This window comes from Camelus dromedarius, chromosome 12, assembly GCF_036321535.1.
Source record: "Camelus dromedarius isolate mCamDro1 chromosome 12, mCamDro1.pat, whole genome shotgun sequence".
NCBI lineage: Eukaryota > Metazoa > Chordata > Mammalia > Artiodactyla > Camelidae > Camelus > Camelus dromedarius.
This window is the reverse complement of record NC_087447.1, coordinates 33,983,864-33,998,481: the sequence shown is the minus strand read 5'-3', so window position 1 is coordinate 33,998,481 and position 14,618 is coordinate 33,983,864. Positions and strand designations below refer to the sequence as shown.

Here is a 14,618-nt window from a genome sequence, read left to right as displayed (position 1 = left end):
ATATAAAACACGCACACAATTTATAGTTGTAAATAAAATAAACGTAGTTCTTAATGCCCCGTCTCCACTCCCACACGTATGACCAATAGACTGTAGACTAGGAGAGATTCAAGGACGTTATCTTTAAACTCTGAAGACAGCTGATGATGACAGCAGACTTATGTTTGTTGAGCAGTTACTATATGCCAGGCCCTGTTCTAAGGGTCATTTCATTCCCTACTTGAATCCTGGGGGCGGTGGGTGCTCCCCTTCTCTCCAGTCTGTAGGTGAGGAACTGGTGACTTAGATATGGTAGGTAATCGCCCAAAGAGTCCTGAACCGGACCCCAGGCCTCCCTGCGCCCTGAGGCTCTGCGTGTGACCCATGCTGCCCTCCGCTCCCCGTGAGGGCCTTGCCCGGAGCTGGGGCCCAGGGGCCTCCGGGCTGCCCTCTGGCCAGAGCTGGGAGTACAGGTGAGCTTGATGCTCATCGAAGGGGCAGCCCCGTGTTCTGAGGTCAGGGGTGCTGATGCAGCTGCTCCAGAAGCTGGGGCGCCTGACTGGCCTCTCACCCAGGCTGAGGGCCGTGCTGGGGTCAGGAGCTCCTCCCAAGTAAAAAAGAAACAACATTCATAGAGGACTTTCTATTCTGTTTTCAGTGCTCTCCATAGATTCACTTAACCCACACCATAACGGGATAGGGCAGGTACAGGTATTCACGTGTGCCCAGGGAAGAAACTGAGGCGCAGGCTTAAGTAACTGGCTCAAGGTCACGCAGCTAGTCAGTGGTGGAGCCGAGACTCGAACCCTGGAAGCCTGGCCCAGACGGCCTGCTCTTGTCCCCGGCCTCCCCGGTGGGCCACGGTCCCAAGGTGAGTCGGAAGACGTGGCATGAGCATCAGAGAAGCCAGCGCTGGGGAGGCTGACTGGCCCCAAGCTGCTCACGCTCCCTGCTCTCTCCCCAGATGAACATGCTCATGAGGCTGCAGGAGGCGGCCAACTACTCCAGCCCGCAGAGCTACGACAGCGACTCCAACAGCAACAGCCATCACGACGACATCCTGGACTCGTCCCTGGAGTCTACTCTGTGACAGGGGCCAGGCCACGGAGCCTGCCCCCTCGCCCTCCTCCTCCTCCTCGCCCTCTCCACCTGCATCCTCTGCACCATCCCGGAGATGCCCTCCTGAGCCAGCCCCCGGCCGCGGCCAGAGCGCCACAGGAAGACCCAGCCCCTCGCCCTCCAGCCTTGACCTGGGTGCAGGCATCCCAGGCCAGCCGCCTTGGGACCGCGTCCTTCCACTGCACTATCTTCTGTTTGAATTATTGTTTTGCCTCGTTGCTGTGACCTCCCTAAGACACTGAAAGGTACTTCTCGGGAAAGGAGCATCACCGTTGAAACAAAAATGGCAAACAAACAAACCAACCAAGCTCTGAAACCAAACAGCATCCTGCCCTGAGCTGCCCAGAGACAGAAGAGACTAGAGCAAAGTCGGAAACGGACACGGCATGGCTTCCCCCTGAGCACAGACCCTGCAGACCAGGTCTTGCCGCCAGCACCCCCACACCCCGCCGATGCCCTTCCACACCGCCGGCCACAGAGAGATCGGGGGCAAGCTGGGGCCCTTGCTTTGGTCACACTCAACAAACTGCAGAGCTACAACACAGGGAACCTTAGGCAAAACAAATCGTGCTTTCTCTCTTTTGTTTTTTAAATGGTGCTCTCCTTACCCGAGAGGTATTTTGCCTATTCCAGTTCAACCCCACCTTTCAGATCCGTCAGCCTCCAGTTCATCCACGAGCGAGAGTGAAGGTGTGAAAATGTGGCCGAGCGGATGTGGCTGTAAACCCAGAACAGCATGTGTCTGTTTCCTCCTTGTTTATAAACGAATCAGGTTTTTTTCCTGCTAACACTGTGTACAGTGAGAATTGGTCTACTTTGGAGAACTGATCACCCCTTTGAAAATGAGGTTGAGTTTCTCCCTTTCTGACTCTTGGTTTTGAAGATTTTTGTTTTTTTCCCTCCTTCCCCTCGTGGTCAGAATCCATCCTTTGGTGAACGTGAGAACCGCAGGAGTTGGGTTTTGGTTTGGTCCTGCTGAGTTTTGGTTTTCAGTTGTCCACCCTCTCAGTTCTGTACACTCGCTGCCTCCTGCTGGGGCTGGGGTCGCTGTGTCCCTTACGGTGGACCAGGACCCCGTCCTCAGCGCGTGGGTGAGCGGGACCTTGCCTTTCCTCCTCGTCCTCGAGGCTGTAGGACGCCCATCGACACCTCTAGTGTGCCAGCCCCAACCTCGGATGGGGTGTGAGGTCACCTCGTCAAACACTTGCACTTTCCTCGGAACCAACGTGACGTCATACAATTCGACAGGTGGGGGGGCGGCCGCTCCCTTCCAGAAGCCCCAGCCTCTGTCGGACGAGTCTTGCCTGACCTCTTCGGTGCTGACCTTCCCAAAGCGATGCCTTACTGGTTTTGTACTAACCGCATTCATTGATGAGTGTCGTGCCTGCCTGGGGTCCGTTTTTTTTGTTTGTTTGTTTTCCCCATGAGAGCAAACAGGGCTAAAAAGTCATCTGCTCATTAGGAGAACGCAAGTTAATGTGACTTTTCTCATCCAAAAGAATCATTTGTGTGGGTGCGTGACCGTGGGAAAAAGAAAAAGAGAAAAAAAGGAAAGATCTTTTTTTTTTTTTTAGATTCTTAGTTTCCTGCTAACACCCTGCTGCCTGGACGATGAATCTGTCTTGTACATGAAAAGGCAAAAGTTCTGACAACATTACATGACATCACTGACCCACACTCTGCTAGTGTGTGTCTTCCACATGCTGGAATTTTCTCTACAGAGCTTGGTAAATCTTTGAGTCATTTGTTTCTGTTTGATAAAGAAAATCTTTATTGGACCCCCTTGGTGGGGGTGTCTCTGTTAATGATCAGGGTTTTTCCATTTTTTTTTTTAACATTTCTTTTTCCAACGGTCCCTCTCTCTACACTTTTTCTTATTTTCTTCCCACAAGAGCTTGACCTGAAACTGCTCACATTACATTGGTCCTCATCATTTCCTTCCTCCTTGAAAGGAAGAGGGGGATGTGTCCCGCCAACAGGTCAATGGAAAACCTCTCCGTGTGCTCTTTTCTTGAATCTTAGTAAACTCCGACTGTATTCTCTCAAGCCTTCCTTAGTCATCCGGGTGTGTGAGTGTGTCTTGTTCTGTTTCGTTTTTCATAAAATGTTTGAAGCATGTATCTAGCCTGTGACCGCGGGCCACACCCTGAGCCTTCTGGTAAACCCGAACAGTGATCCTTCCCAGTTTATCTCGCAGCGATGACCTTACACGCTCATACTGTGAATTCAGGAGGAGGTAAAATTGACTTCTCCTCATGGGCAGTTTTCCCAGTCACCTTGTGAGTCGACACCTGCCAATATCCTTTGGAACTTTTTTTTTTTTTAATTATTTAATGACACCCTCCATTCTCTTCCTCGTCTCCCCAGTCCTACAGACTTCCCTTCCACTGGGTCCAGGCTCGGCACCGAGACCTCTGTCCCTGGTGCTGCCTGACTAGGGAACGGTGGTTTCAAGGAGTGTAGCCCTTGTATGATTCGCAACTCGGTGTCCTTCCTCAAGTTTCGGGAAGCAGGGTTGTCTGATATGCACATTTCTTACTTTGGTCCTGTTTTACTTTTGTGTCGCTCACCTTTGACAAAGTGACTTTGTGCTCATTTAGGGCTCTGTCCAAAATGCTTCCATTTGCCTTTTTCTACAGTTAGGCTCATTTTGAAATGTATGAAATTCTATGCAACATTTGTGTTGAGTTACCAGTGGAAGCCAAAAGTTTTCTTCCCAAACTGCCAAGAATTATACAGGCCATAAATGAGATGGGAATACCTTTTAATTTAAGGTGGTGGGTGGGATAGGGGTGGGACAAGGAACGAGACTTGCCTAGACCTTTGTTGTATCTTGGGGACATTTTTAAATTGTTGATGCTTAAACTTCAAAATTCTGTGTGTTCAAATTTGATTGTGGCGAATCTACTTCAAAAGGAAAAAAAAAAAACCATCCAACTTTGTGGATATTCAATGGAAGGTTTGCTGTTTTGATCTAGTTGTTTCCAGTGGAGCAGTTTATGAAATATGTTCTATAAGATGTACATTTTTTCATTGTAACATAGAAATTGTAAATAATTGATTAAAGTGCTGCATTTTGATGAATTTTTTCTAGCCATTTTTAAAGAGAAAACTAGGAATTGAGTATTTTGTGTACGGTATGTTTCCATCCTCCGTCCCCTTTCTCCTTCTCTCCCTCCTTCCCTATTTAATTTTCATTTGTCATGAGGTTTTTGGATTTGCCAATGATCTGCCGGAGATCATGCCCCACGTCATAGGGAATAAAGCTGATGATTGTACCAGTCTTAAATTATTCATGATTCAATAAAATTGATGCTTATTTATTCAGATTAGTGGTTTGGCTTTTCTGTGCCAGAGAAAGCCCTCATCGGAGTTCAATTTCCTGCCAAGAGGAAGTCATTCTTATTTGGATGCAACAAACACGGAGAGAGTCCTCCAAAATCTGCAAACCCATCTTTGCCACTCTGTCGTCAGCATCCTACCTCTTCTCAGTTCCTCGCTTGCATGGAGCTTATTAACAATGCAGGACTTCAGGCTCCCCTCGAACTTTGAATCCCTGAGGATCTTGTGGAAATGAAGATTCTGATTTAGTAGATCCAGGCTGGGGCCCACGATTCTCATTCTTAATTTCTACCAAGCTCCTGGGTGATGCCAACACTCTGGGCCTGGGACCACACTTTGAGGCAAGCACTATCAGTATCCAGCCACCCCCCAGGAAACCCCTAGGCACAGGAAAGCTTTTTCTTTTTTTAATGTAGTGAGTACCGACTAATTGCCAAATGCTCTCCCAAATGTTCCAATATAATCTGTGAAATGACCCAGAAGAAATAAATTTCTTACTCCCATTTTACAAGTGAAAAAAGAATAAAAAAAAAAGTTCAGAGAAAACACCTGTCAAGACTCCGAGGGTAAGTTAAGAGGTGAGAGAGTTGGAGTTTCAGCTCCACATTCCAACCCCGAATCCTGCCCCACTGGACTGCCTCTCATCTTGGGGCCCCGCCCCACATTGCTCCTGACACCCAGGCAGTGGGAGATAACATCCCATCTCAGCCTTTTCCCAGCAACAACAAAAATTCTAAGGGCTTGGTTTGACGTGCAACCCAAGGGGTCCCTTTGAAATTGATCCTACCCAGCTGGTTCAGCTGCTAGTGATGTGAAATGTCCAAGTCATTATAATGCACGACAGTGGCCCAACCGGGGGAAGATAAAGAATCCAGACATTTGGCAGGGGCAGTTTTTAAGCCTTTAATGCCTGTCAAGAAGGATGAAGGGGAGCTGGTACAGTGGTTTGGCAACTAGATATCCTCAATTTCCAGGATTTTCCACGTCTGGTATTCCACATGGCTACACAATATACTCTGTTATCTAGGAAATAGGATGAGTGTATACAAAGGGCATGATGGGCTAGAGGACATTTAATAGAGAAGGAAGGAAACAAGACATTTAAGTACCTACTATGTGTCAGATGGTATACTGAGAATGTCACTTCCTCACATGTAATCACAGCACTTCTAAGAGGCAGATATTATTATCTCCATTTTACCAACAGAAAACCTGCTGAGTGATGATGTTACTTACTGTGTGGAAGAAATGGAGTTCTCTGCTTATCTGAGTCTAAAACCTATGCTTTTCCTGCCACATGATGCCGCCATCACCTTAGTTGGACTTTGCAGGGAGGATTCCATATCCCTTCTGCATTAGTTATCTACTGCTGTGTAACAAATTGCCCCCCAGCATTTAGCAGCTTAAAGCAACAAACATTTTCTCTCAGTTTGTGTGTACCAGGCTGGCGGAGCTGGGTCCTCTGGCTCAGGGTTTCTCTCAAGGCTGCAATCAATATCCTTAAATATTTACGAGAAATATTTAAAAGCAAGAACTATAGAAAGCATTGTATTTGATAGTAAAATGTCAACTGTGTTGCCTTTCAGATTCAGAGACAGATACAGATGCCTGCTATCACCACATAACATCATGGTAGAGACCCCAGTCAGTGCAGAGAAGTGAGAACAGTAAATCCTGAAGATTGGAAAGAAAGAAATTGGACTGTCTCTACTCACAGATAGCATCATGTACTTGGGTCATCCAAAAGAATTCACAGATAAATGATTACAAATAAGTCAGAAATTTTTGCTGGATACAAAATTAGTACGTGAAAATCTATTGAACATCTGTAGTCAGGCAGAAGTTTAAAAAAAATTAAGAGCATCAAAAATACCAAGTACCTAGGAATAAATTTAATGTTACGATGGGTCAATCCTCTACCGAGAAATCTGTGAAACATGGGGAGAAATGAAAAGGCCAAAGGAATAGAGGAACCTGTGATATGTGTGGACTAGACAACTCAGTGTTGTGAAGATGTCAGTTCTTCCAAAATGATCTGGAGAGTTAATGCAACCCCACTCAAAAGCCCGGCTAAGTTTTATGGAATTGACAAGATGACTTTATAATGTATATTGAAATGTAAAAGACGAAGCATAGCCAGTGAGGCAGAAGACCAAGGAAAGAGAGATTTCCCTACCAGATGCCAACGCTCATTACTGGGAGGAGAGTGTAACTCAGTGGTAGAGCGCATGCTTAGCTTGCATGAGATCCTGAGTTCAGTACCTCCATTTTTAAAAAAAGCTAAAAACAGAAAACAAAAAACACCTTATTACAAAGGTCATTAAGACAGTGTGGAACTGGTGCAAGAACTCACAAATAGTTCAAGAAAATAGAACAGACATTCCCCAGATAAACCCAACACACCCTTGTTTTACTATATGGAATCATGAGTAACACTGTCTCAGACCAAACAACCTGTTTATGGAGAAGGGAACTTGACCAAGGACAGGTGACTGTTGGATCTGCTGGTTCCTGCTATAAAGCTGGAGGTTGGACTAGCCTTTTAAAGGCTCAGTTAAGGCACCAGCTTGGGAAAGACATGCTGTGTTGGAGCACTGTTCTCTAGGAAACTGTATACATTTCCAACCCTCAGCTGTTACTGGTTGCTGGGGGCCCAATAACTAGAATACATGGGTTTGGGAGCTGAGGGGTGGAAGAGGGGGTGGCCCCCTTCAGCAGCCCACCTGGGGAAATTTTTGCTTTCCGTTCCAAGATCTTTGAGGCTCTGCAAAATTAGAGTTTGTGTGTGGAGCAGGCTGGGGGAGGGGAGGGGGAGGGTATTTCTACTCTTCTACCCCTGAATTTAAAGCAGACAACCCAGTTAAAACATGGGCAGAAGACCTAATCAGACGTTTCTCCAAAGACATACAGATGACTAACAAGCACGTGAAAAGATGCTCAACATCACTAATAGAGAAATGCAAATCCAAGCTACAGTGAGGTTATCACCTCACTCCAGTCAAAATGGCCATCACCAAAAAAGTCTACAAGTAATAAATTCTGGAGAGGGTGTGGGGAAAAGGGAACCCTGCTACACTGTTGGTGGGAATGTAAATTGGTGTAGCCACTATGGAAAACAGTCTGGAAGCACCTTAAAAAACTAAAAATAGAGTTTCCACATGATCCAGCAATCCTGGGCATATATCTGGAAGAGACAAAAACTAATTCAAAAAGATACATACACCCCAATGTTCACAGCAGCACTATTTACAATAGCCAAGACATGGAAACAACCTACATGCCCATTGACAGATAAATGGATAAAGATGTGGTGCATATATATATAATGGAATACTACTCGGCCATAAAAAGAAATACTGCCATTTACAGCAACATGAATGGACCTAGAGTAGAGATTATCATACTAAGTGAAATAAGTCAGAAGAAGACAAATATTATATGATATTACATACATGTGGAACCTAAAAAAAATAGTACAAATTAACTTATTTCAAAGCGCAGACTCTCAGACATAGAAAACAAGCTTACAGTTACCAAAGGGGAGAGGAATAAATTAAGAGCATGGGATTGACAGATACACACTACTATATATAAAATAGATAAACAACAAGGACTTATGTATAGCACAGAGAACTATATTCAATATCTTGTAATAACCTATAATGAAAAGAATATATATATCATATATATATCTGAATCACTTTGCTGTACACAGGAAACTAACACAATATTGTAAATCAATGATACTTCAATACAGTTTTTTTAAATAATAATAAAACTACATCTGCTACCCGATCACTTGGAGCTGCGCACATTGGTAGTGACAGAACTTACTGTGCTGGTGGCGTAACTGACCCTGATAAGGATGTGGAGCTGGGGCTATGGAACGGAAGCTGGGAGACATCTGTCTGGAACTTGGAGCGCTCTCAGGGTTACCTCTTGGTATTTCCGTGCGTGGTGACGACTGTGAATGGGCATTTGCAGCCACCACAGCCCAACAAGGACAAGGTAAGTACTTGCTTGGATTCACTAGGAATGAAGGTCTGGCACCCGGACCTAGAGAAGTGCAGGCCAAGGGTGAGGGTAACACAGAAGGGAGGACCGGGAACAGTGGTGGGAAACGTCAGCTATGACCCGAGGAACAGCCAGAGCAGTGGTGACTCACTTGTTCCACTAACCCTCCCATTCTGAGTCCTTCTGTAAAGATTGTGACCAGCCACCACCCGGGAGCATCAATTGCAGAGTGGGCTGGGCATGCTGAATGAGTGGTCTGAGCACTGTAAGGCGTGACCTGTAGCAGACACTGACGATGCCTCAGTCCCCAGCCCGAACCTGCAGTGGGCAGCTGGCCGCCAGCATCTCACCGCAAGGACCAGCCTCTCTTTGCCTCTCCATCTGAGACCTCTCTCTGGTGCCAAGAAGCATGCTCAGCCTACGTGCAGAGCCGCCCTTGAGGACAACCTAGAACCTACAAGATACAGTAGTCCATAGACAAACGCCCAGCTTTCCCATCCTTCTGCGGGACAAGTGGGAGGCACGTTCTGTAGAGCTCTTCAGAGGCTCCCCAGTGGGACTGACCCCAGTTGCCCAGAGTGGTGATCAAGGAGCGCTTTATGGGCTTTCTCCCTTCCTTGTCACTTCGTCTATTCCCTCATGCGGAGCTGGTGCGTTGAGGCACCTCGGGTGCGAGAGTCGGCCTTACATTTTGTAGTCCAGGAGCCTCACTTGCCTCAAAAGTGCTTGCTGACACCACAGCATAGACTAGCTATACTCAAGTCTTTTCTCAGGATCTGATAAGACAACTCAGCATTTGCATTCTTGTTATTATGAATTGAATTATGTTCTCTAAAAACATATGTTGAAGTCCTAACCCCTGAGTACTTCCTAATGTGACGTTATTAAGAAATAGGGCATTTGCAGATGTAATTCATTAAGATGGGGTTCTACTGGAGTGGGGTGACCCTTAATGCTATGTGGCTGGTGTCCTTACAAGGAGACAAGGTAAAGGTGTGAGGGAAGAGTGCTGTGCGAAGATGGAGGCAGAGACAGGAGCTGTGCAGCTGCAAACCAGGGAACACCAAGGACTGATGCTCCTTGCTCCCACCAGAAGCTGGGGAAAGACAAGAAAGGAGTCTACCCAGAGTCTCAGAAGGAGCACAGCCTGGCTGACATCTTAGTTCCTGACTTCTAGCCTCCAGAACTGTGAGAAAATAACTTTCTGTTGTTTTAAGCCACCCAGTTTGTGATACTGAGTTATAGCAGTTCTGGGAAACAAATAGAATTATATACCAAACAGAAATGCACATGCCATGCACATATATGCCACCAAGAAACAAGAACACAGATGTTCATAGCAGTTACCATGTTCATTATAGCAAAACCTGGAAGCAATCTACACATCCATCGGCAGTAGAATGACAAGTAAAATTGTGATGTCAGCTTCTCCAGCAGTGAAAGTACCGGTGGGTGGATATTGAGTGACTGTTGAGTGAAAGCAGCTGGACACAAGAGGATGCCGAATGTGTGATTTTGTTTATAGAAAGTTCACACTACTGTTAGGCATGGGCACATGTGTAGGTCATAAACCTAGAAAGAAAAGTGGAGAGGGCAGGGGCAGTGGTCAGGGAGGCTGAGAGGCTCTGGGCTGCTGACAGTGTCCTGTTTCGTGACTTGGGTGGTGATTTCACAAGCAGCTGCTTTGCAATAGATCATAGAGCTGTGTATCTTTGGGCACGTTTTTCTGTGAGTGTTATACTTCACAGCAAAGTTTTTAAAAAATAAACGCTACCCCAGGCTGCCCACCTGGCTACCACACCCAGTGAATGCCGCAGCACAGCCGCGAATGCTCCTGAGCGTGAACACACTGAGGTTCCCGAAGCCATAAATCAAGGCCACCTTTTGCATCCACCTCCACACTAACTGGTGTGTGAGCTTGGACAGATTTATGCCCATTCCCTATGCGTCAGCCCCCTCTTAAGTAAAATGAGGCTAACCGCGCCTGTCTTGCAGGATTCGGGGAGGCGATGCATCCATAGGGTGCCAGATGCTGTGAAGTACTTACTCCATCGTCCTCCCAGCTCTGACTGCCCAGGCCATGTGATCTCTGTGCTGTGGCAGAGGATGGAGCTGCTCAGCCTCGACGGTGGAATGGGTTGGAGGATGCAGACAAAGGGAAATATCCTGCAGGTCATGAACAGGGAATAGGCTGCTTTATAAGACAGTGAGCACCACATCACCGTGGGAGTCTGCGCACAGGCTGGAAGACCACCTAAACAGCAGCAGCAGAGGAATCCCCTCCCTGGTTGACAGGTGAGTCCAGGTGGCCTTGGAGCTTCTCTTGCCTGGCAGGATCACTGAAAACAGGGCATGATGGGAAGAGTATTGGGGTCTAGAGACTCGGGTTACTGGCTCCCATCCTGGCAGTCTCCTTCAGAGAAGTCCCACCTATTCTCAAGGCTACAGTTTCCCAGTCTGTTTAATGAACAAATTGGACTAGCGGCAATTATGGTCAGCCGATTCTACTCACGGTGACCACGAGGGGGCAGCAAAGCCCAAGCAATGCCAATTCTGCATTGGATTGGAGATGACTTTCTTGGCAAAATATCTTCCTTTTTCTCTCTCATTAAAAAAAGCTGGGGGGTGTGCATATGAGTGAGTGTAGTATTTTCCCTTCTACCCCATGCTTGGAGCATAAAGCTGCATTCATTATAAAGAGAATAGCAAAAGGAATTAATGTGTCTGGCATCTTGTTAAATCAAGTAATTTGCCTTCATGGGCTCAAGTAATCTGCTTAACGATCAGGTGAGGTTGGTATGATCATCCCCACTCTGTTGAATGACTGGTTAAGGGACTTGTGCAAGGTATCACTCATCAGGGACCGAGTAAGAATGTGAACCCAGGGCTGGTCAGATTTCAAACCTTGGAGTTTCTCCTGCCACACGGCAAGCTCCACTTGCAGCTGCCAAGACACTTGCGTCCATAATCTCATCGGCAGTGCACCTCCGCCTTGCTGGTTAGGCCAGAAGGCATCATTGCACTTAGAGGAGGAAACGGAGGCTCAGAGAGGGGAAGGAAACTGTCCCAGACCACATCCTGAGCTAATGGTGACAGAACTTTGTATAATTTAGTGGAATATAATCTTGTATTTACTTGTAGGGGTTCTGATGGTCATGATATGGATGTAGTAACCTCCAATACCATTTTTTTAAATTGAAGTATAGTCAGTTACAATATGTCAGTTTCTGGTGTACAGCGTAATGTCCCAGCCACACATATATATACACATATATTTGCTTTCATATTCTTTTTTATCAAAGTTTATTATAAGATATTGGATATAGTTCCCAGTGCTATACAGAAGAAATTTTTTAATCTATTTTTATATATAGTGGTTATCATTTGCAAATCTCAAATCCCCAAACTTATCCCTTCCCACTGTCTTTCCCCGATAACCATGAGATTGTTTACTATGTCTGTGAGTCTATTTCTGTTTTGTAGATGAGTTCATTAGTGTCCTTTTTTTTTTTCTTTTTCTTTTTTTAGATTCGACATATGAGTGGTATGATATGGTGTTTTTCTTTCTCTTTCTGGCTTACTTCACCTGGAGTGACGATCTCCGGGTCCATCCCTGTTGCTGCAAATGGCATTATTTTATTCTCTTTTATGGCTGAGTAGTATTCCATTGTGTAAGTATACCACAACTTCTTTATCCAGTCATCCTTCGAAGGACATTTAGGTTGCTTCCATGTCTTGGCTATTGTATATAGTGGTGCTATGAACATTGGGGTACATGTATCTTTTTGAATGAGAGTTCTCTCAGGATATATGCCCAGGAGTGGGATTGCTGGAACATATGGTAGGTCTAATTTTAGTTTTTAGAGGAATCTCCATACTGTTTTCCATAATGGCTGCAACAAACTACATTCCCACCAGCAGTGTAGGAGGGTTCCCTTTTCTTCACACCCTCTCCAGCATTTGTCATTTGTGGACTTTTGAATGATGGCCATTCTGAGTGGTGTGAGGTGATACCTCATTGTAGTTTTGATTTGCATTTCTCTGATAATTAGCGCTATTGAGCATTTTTTCATGTGCCTATTGGGTTGTTTGCTTTTTTTTTTAACATTTTTTATTGATTTATAATCATTTTACAATGTTGTGTCAAATTCCAGTGTTCAGCACAATTTTTCAGTCATTCATGGACATATACACACTCATTGTCACATTTTTTTCTCAGTGAGTTATCATAACATTTTGTGTATATTTCCCTGTGCTATACAGTATAATCTTGTTTATCTAGTCTACAATTTTGAAATCCCAGTCTATCCCTTCCCACCCTCCACCCCCCGGCAACCACAAGTCTGTATTCCCTGTCTATGAGTCTATTTCTGTCCTGTATTTATGCTTTGTTTTTGTTTGTTTGTTTTTGTTTTTGTTTTTTAGATTCCACATATGAGCGATCTCATATGGTATTTTTCTTTCTCTTTCTGGCTTACTTCACTTAGAATGACATTCTCCAGGAGCATCCATGTTGCTGCAAATGGCATTATGTTGTCGGTTTTTATGGCTGAGTAGTATTCCATTGTATAAATATACCACATCTTCTTTATCCAGTCATCTGTTGATGGACATTTAGGCTGTTTCCATGTTTTGGCTATTGTAAATAGTGCTGCTATGAACATTGGGGTGCAGGGGTTGTTTGCTTTTTTGTTATTAAGTTTTACGTGCTGTTTATATATACTAGAAATTAAACCTTTGTCAGTCACGTCATTTGCAAACATTTCCTCCCATTCTGTAAGTTGTCATTTTGTTTTGCTTATGGTTTCCTTTGCTGTGCAAAAGCTTGTCAGTTTAATTAAGTGCCATTTGTTTATTTTTGCTTTTATTTCTATTGCCTTGATAGACTGCCCTAGGAGAACATTGCTAAGATTCATGTCAGATAATGTTTTGCCTATGTTTTCTTTTAAGAGGTTAATCACGTCTTGTCTTACATTTAAGTCTTTAAGCCATTTTGAGTTTGTTTTTGTGTATGGTGTGAGGGAGAGTTCTAGCTTCACTGATTTACATGTTGCCGTCCAGTTTTTCCAACACAACTTGCTAAAGATACTGTCGTTACTCCATTGTATTTTCTTGCCTCCTTTGTCGAAGATTAATTGACCATAGGTCTGTGCCAATACTATCTGGTGAGTAATGTATGTAGCTTAAAGCAAATATACTGTGTGGAGTATCAATAATTCTTACATACTGTGAGAGGAGGGAGATACAAATATGGAAAAGGGGAAGAGAAGATGAACCCTGTGCTGCCATAGATCATCAGTGTGACCTCTCTGTCTCTCTCTCCTGAATGGGGGTAGAAGGATATTACACTACAAACCAACACACTTAGCAACCAGATCTTTTTTTAATATAAAATACTTTTTTTAGCAGCCAGATCTTGCTATCTATCTAAATACCAGCCCCATTTAAAAAAAGAAAAAAGAAAACCTGAGATTCTTGGAAAAGTGGCTGATTCCAGATACGGGACAGAAAAATAACAAGGTAAGCCTCGAACCTCCAGTCGTGCGGGAAAGCTCACGTTCTGTGTGAGTTCCCTGGGGACTTGTTGGTCTCTGTTAGTTTCTCTTCCTATTTCAACATAAATGTGTGTTCTTAGTCAAAGCGAACCGATGGATCAAAGTGTGGTCATTTTGGGCCGATCAAGCACTTTGATATTCTTTCCTCTCTCTTTCTCTTGGGCGCCTCCCAATATTCTGCCAAATTAACTATGGAAATACTGAGGTCTGAAAAATTTTAGCCAAAGGACACACAGTAATAAGTGGCAGAACTAAGATGTGAACCATGATCTACATGTCTTCTTTTCTCATGTAACATACTGCCTCTTTGACAGTACATTTTAATTTAAAATTTATCCAAGATCAGAGAAGTTTGGATCCAACTTCCTCTTGTTACTCTTTTCAAGCAGGTAACACAAGCCTGCTGACTCGAGGGTTTATGGGCAATGCCTTACCTGACTTCAGTAGCATGCTTTGTGCACAGTAGGTGCTCATCTCATCCAGTGATTCATGGGTATTAGACCAAAGAGCAGAAATCTGAGGCATAGCAGCAGGACAGAGATTGGGGGGTTCTTTTATTATTTTCCAAATCATGCCCTTCCTTCCCTCTGTGCTCTAATCCTTTCTTGA

General features: G+C 44.7%; 1 protein-coding gene across 8 annotated transcripts in view; it reads left to right on the top strand.

Annotated features, from left to right (window-relative positions):
* NAV2 (neuron navigator 2) overlaps positions 1–4,425 on the top strand; it is a 690,497-nt gene extending 686,072 nt beyond the window's left edge. For all 8 annotated transcript variants that reach the window (XM_064492508.1, XM_064492507.1, XM_064492506.1 and 5 more), the window contains one exon: positions 944–4,425. In XM_064492508.1, the coding sequence (XP_064348578.1) occupies positions 944–1,069 (126 nt within the window). In that variant the 3' untranslated portion in view covers positions 1,070–4,425. The remainder of the gene's footprint in view (positions 1–943) is intronic.
* Positions 4,426–14,618: the final 10,193 nt, after the last annotated feature.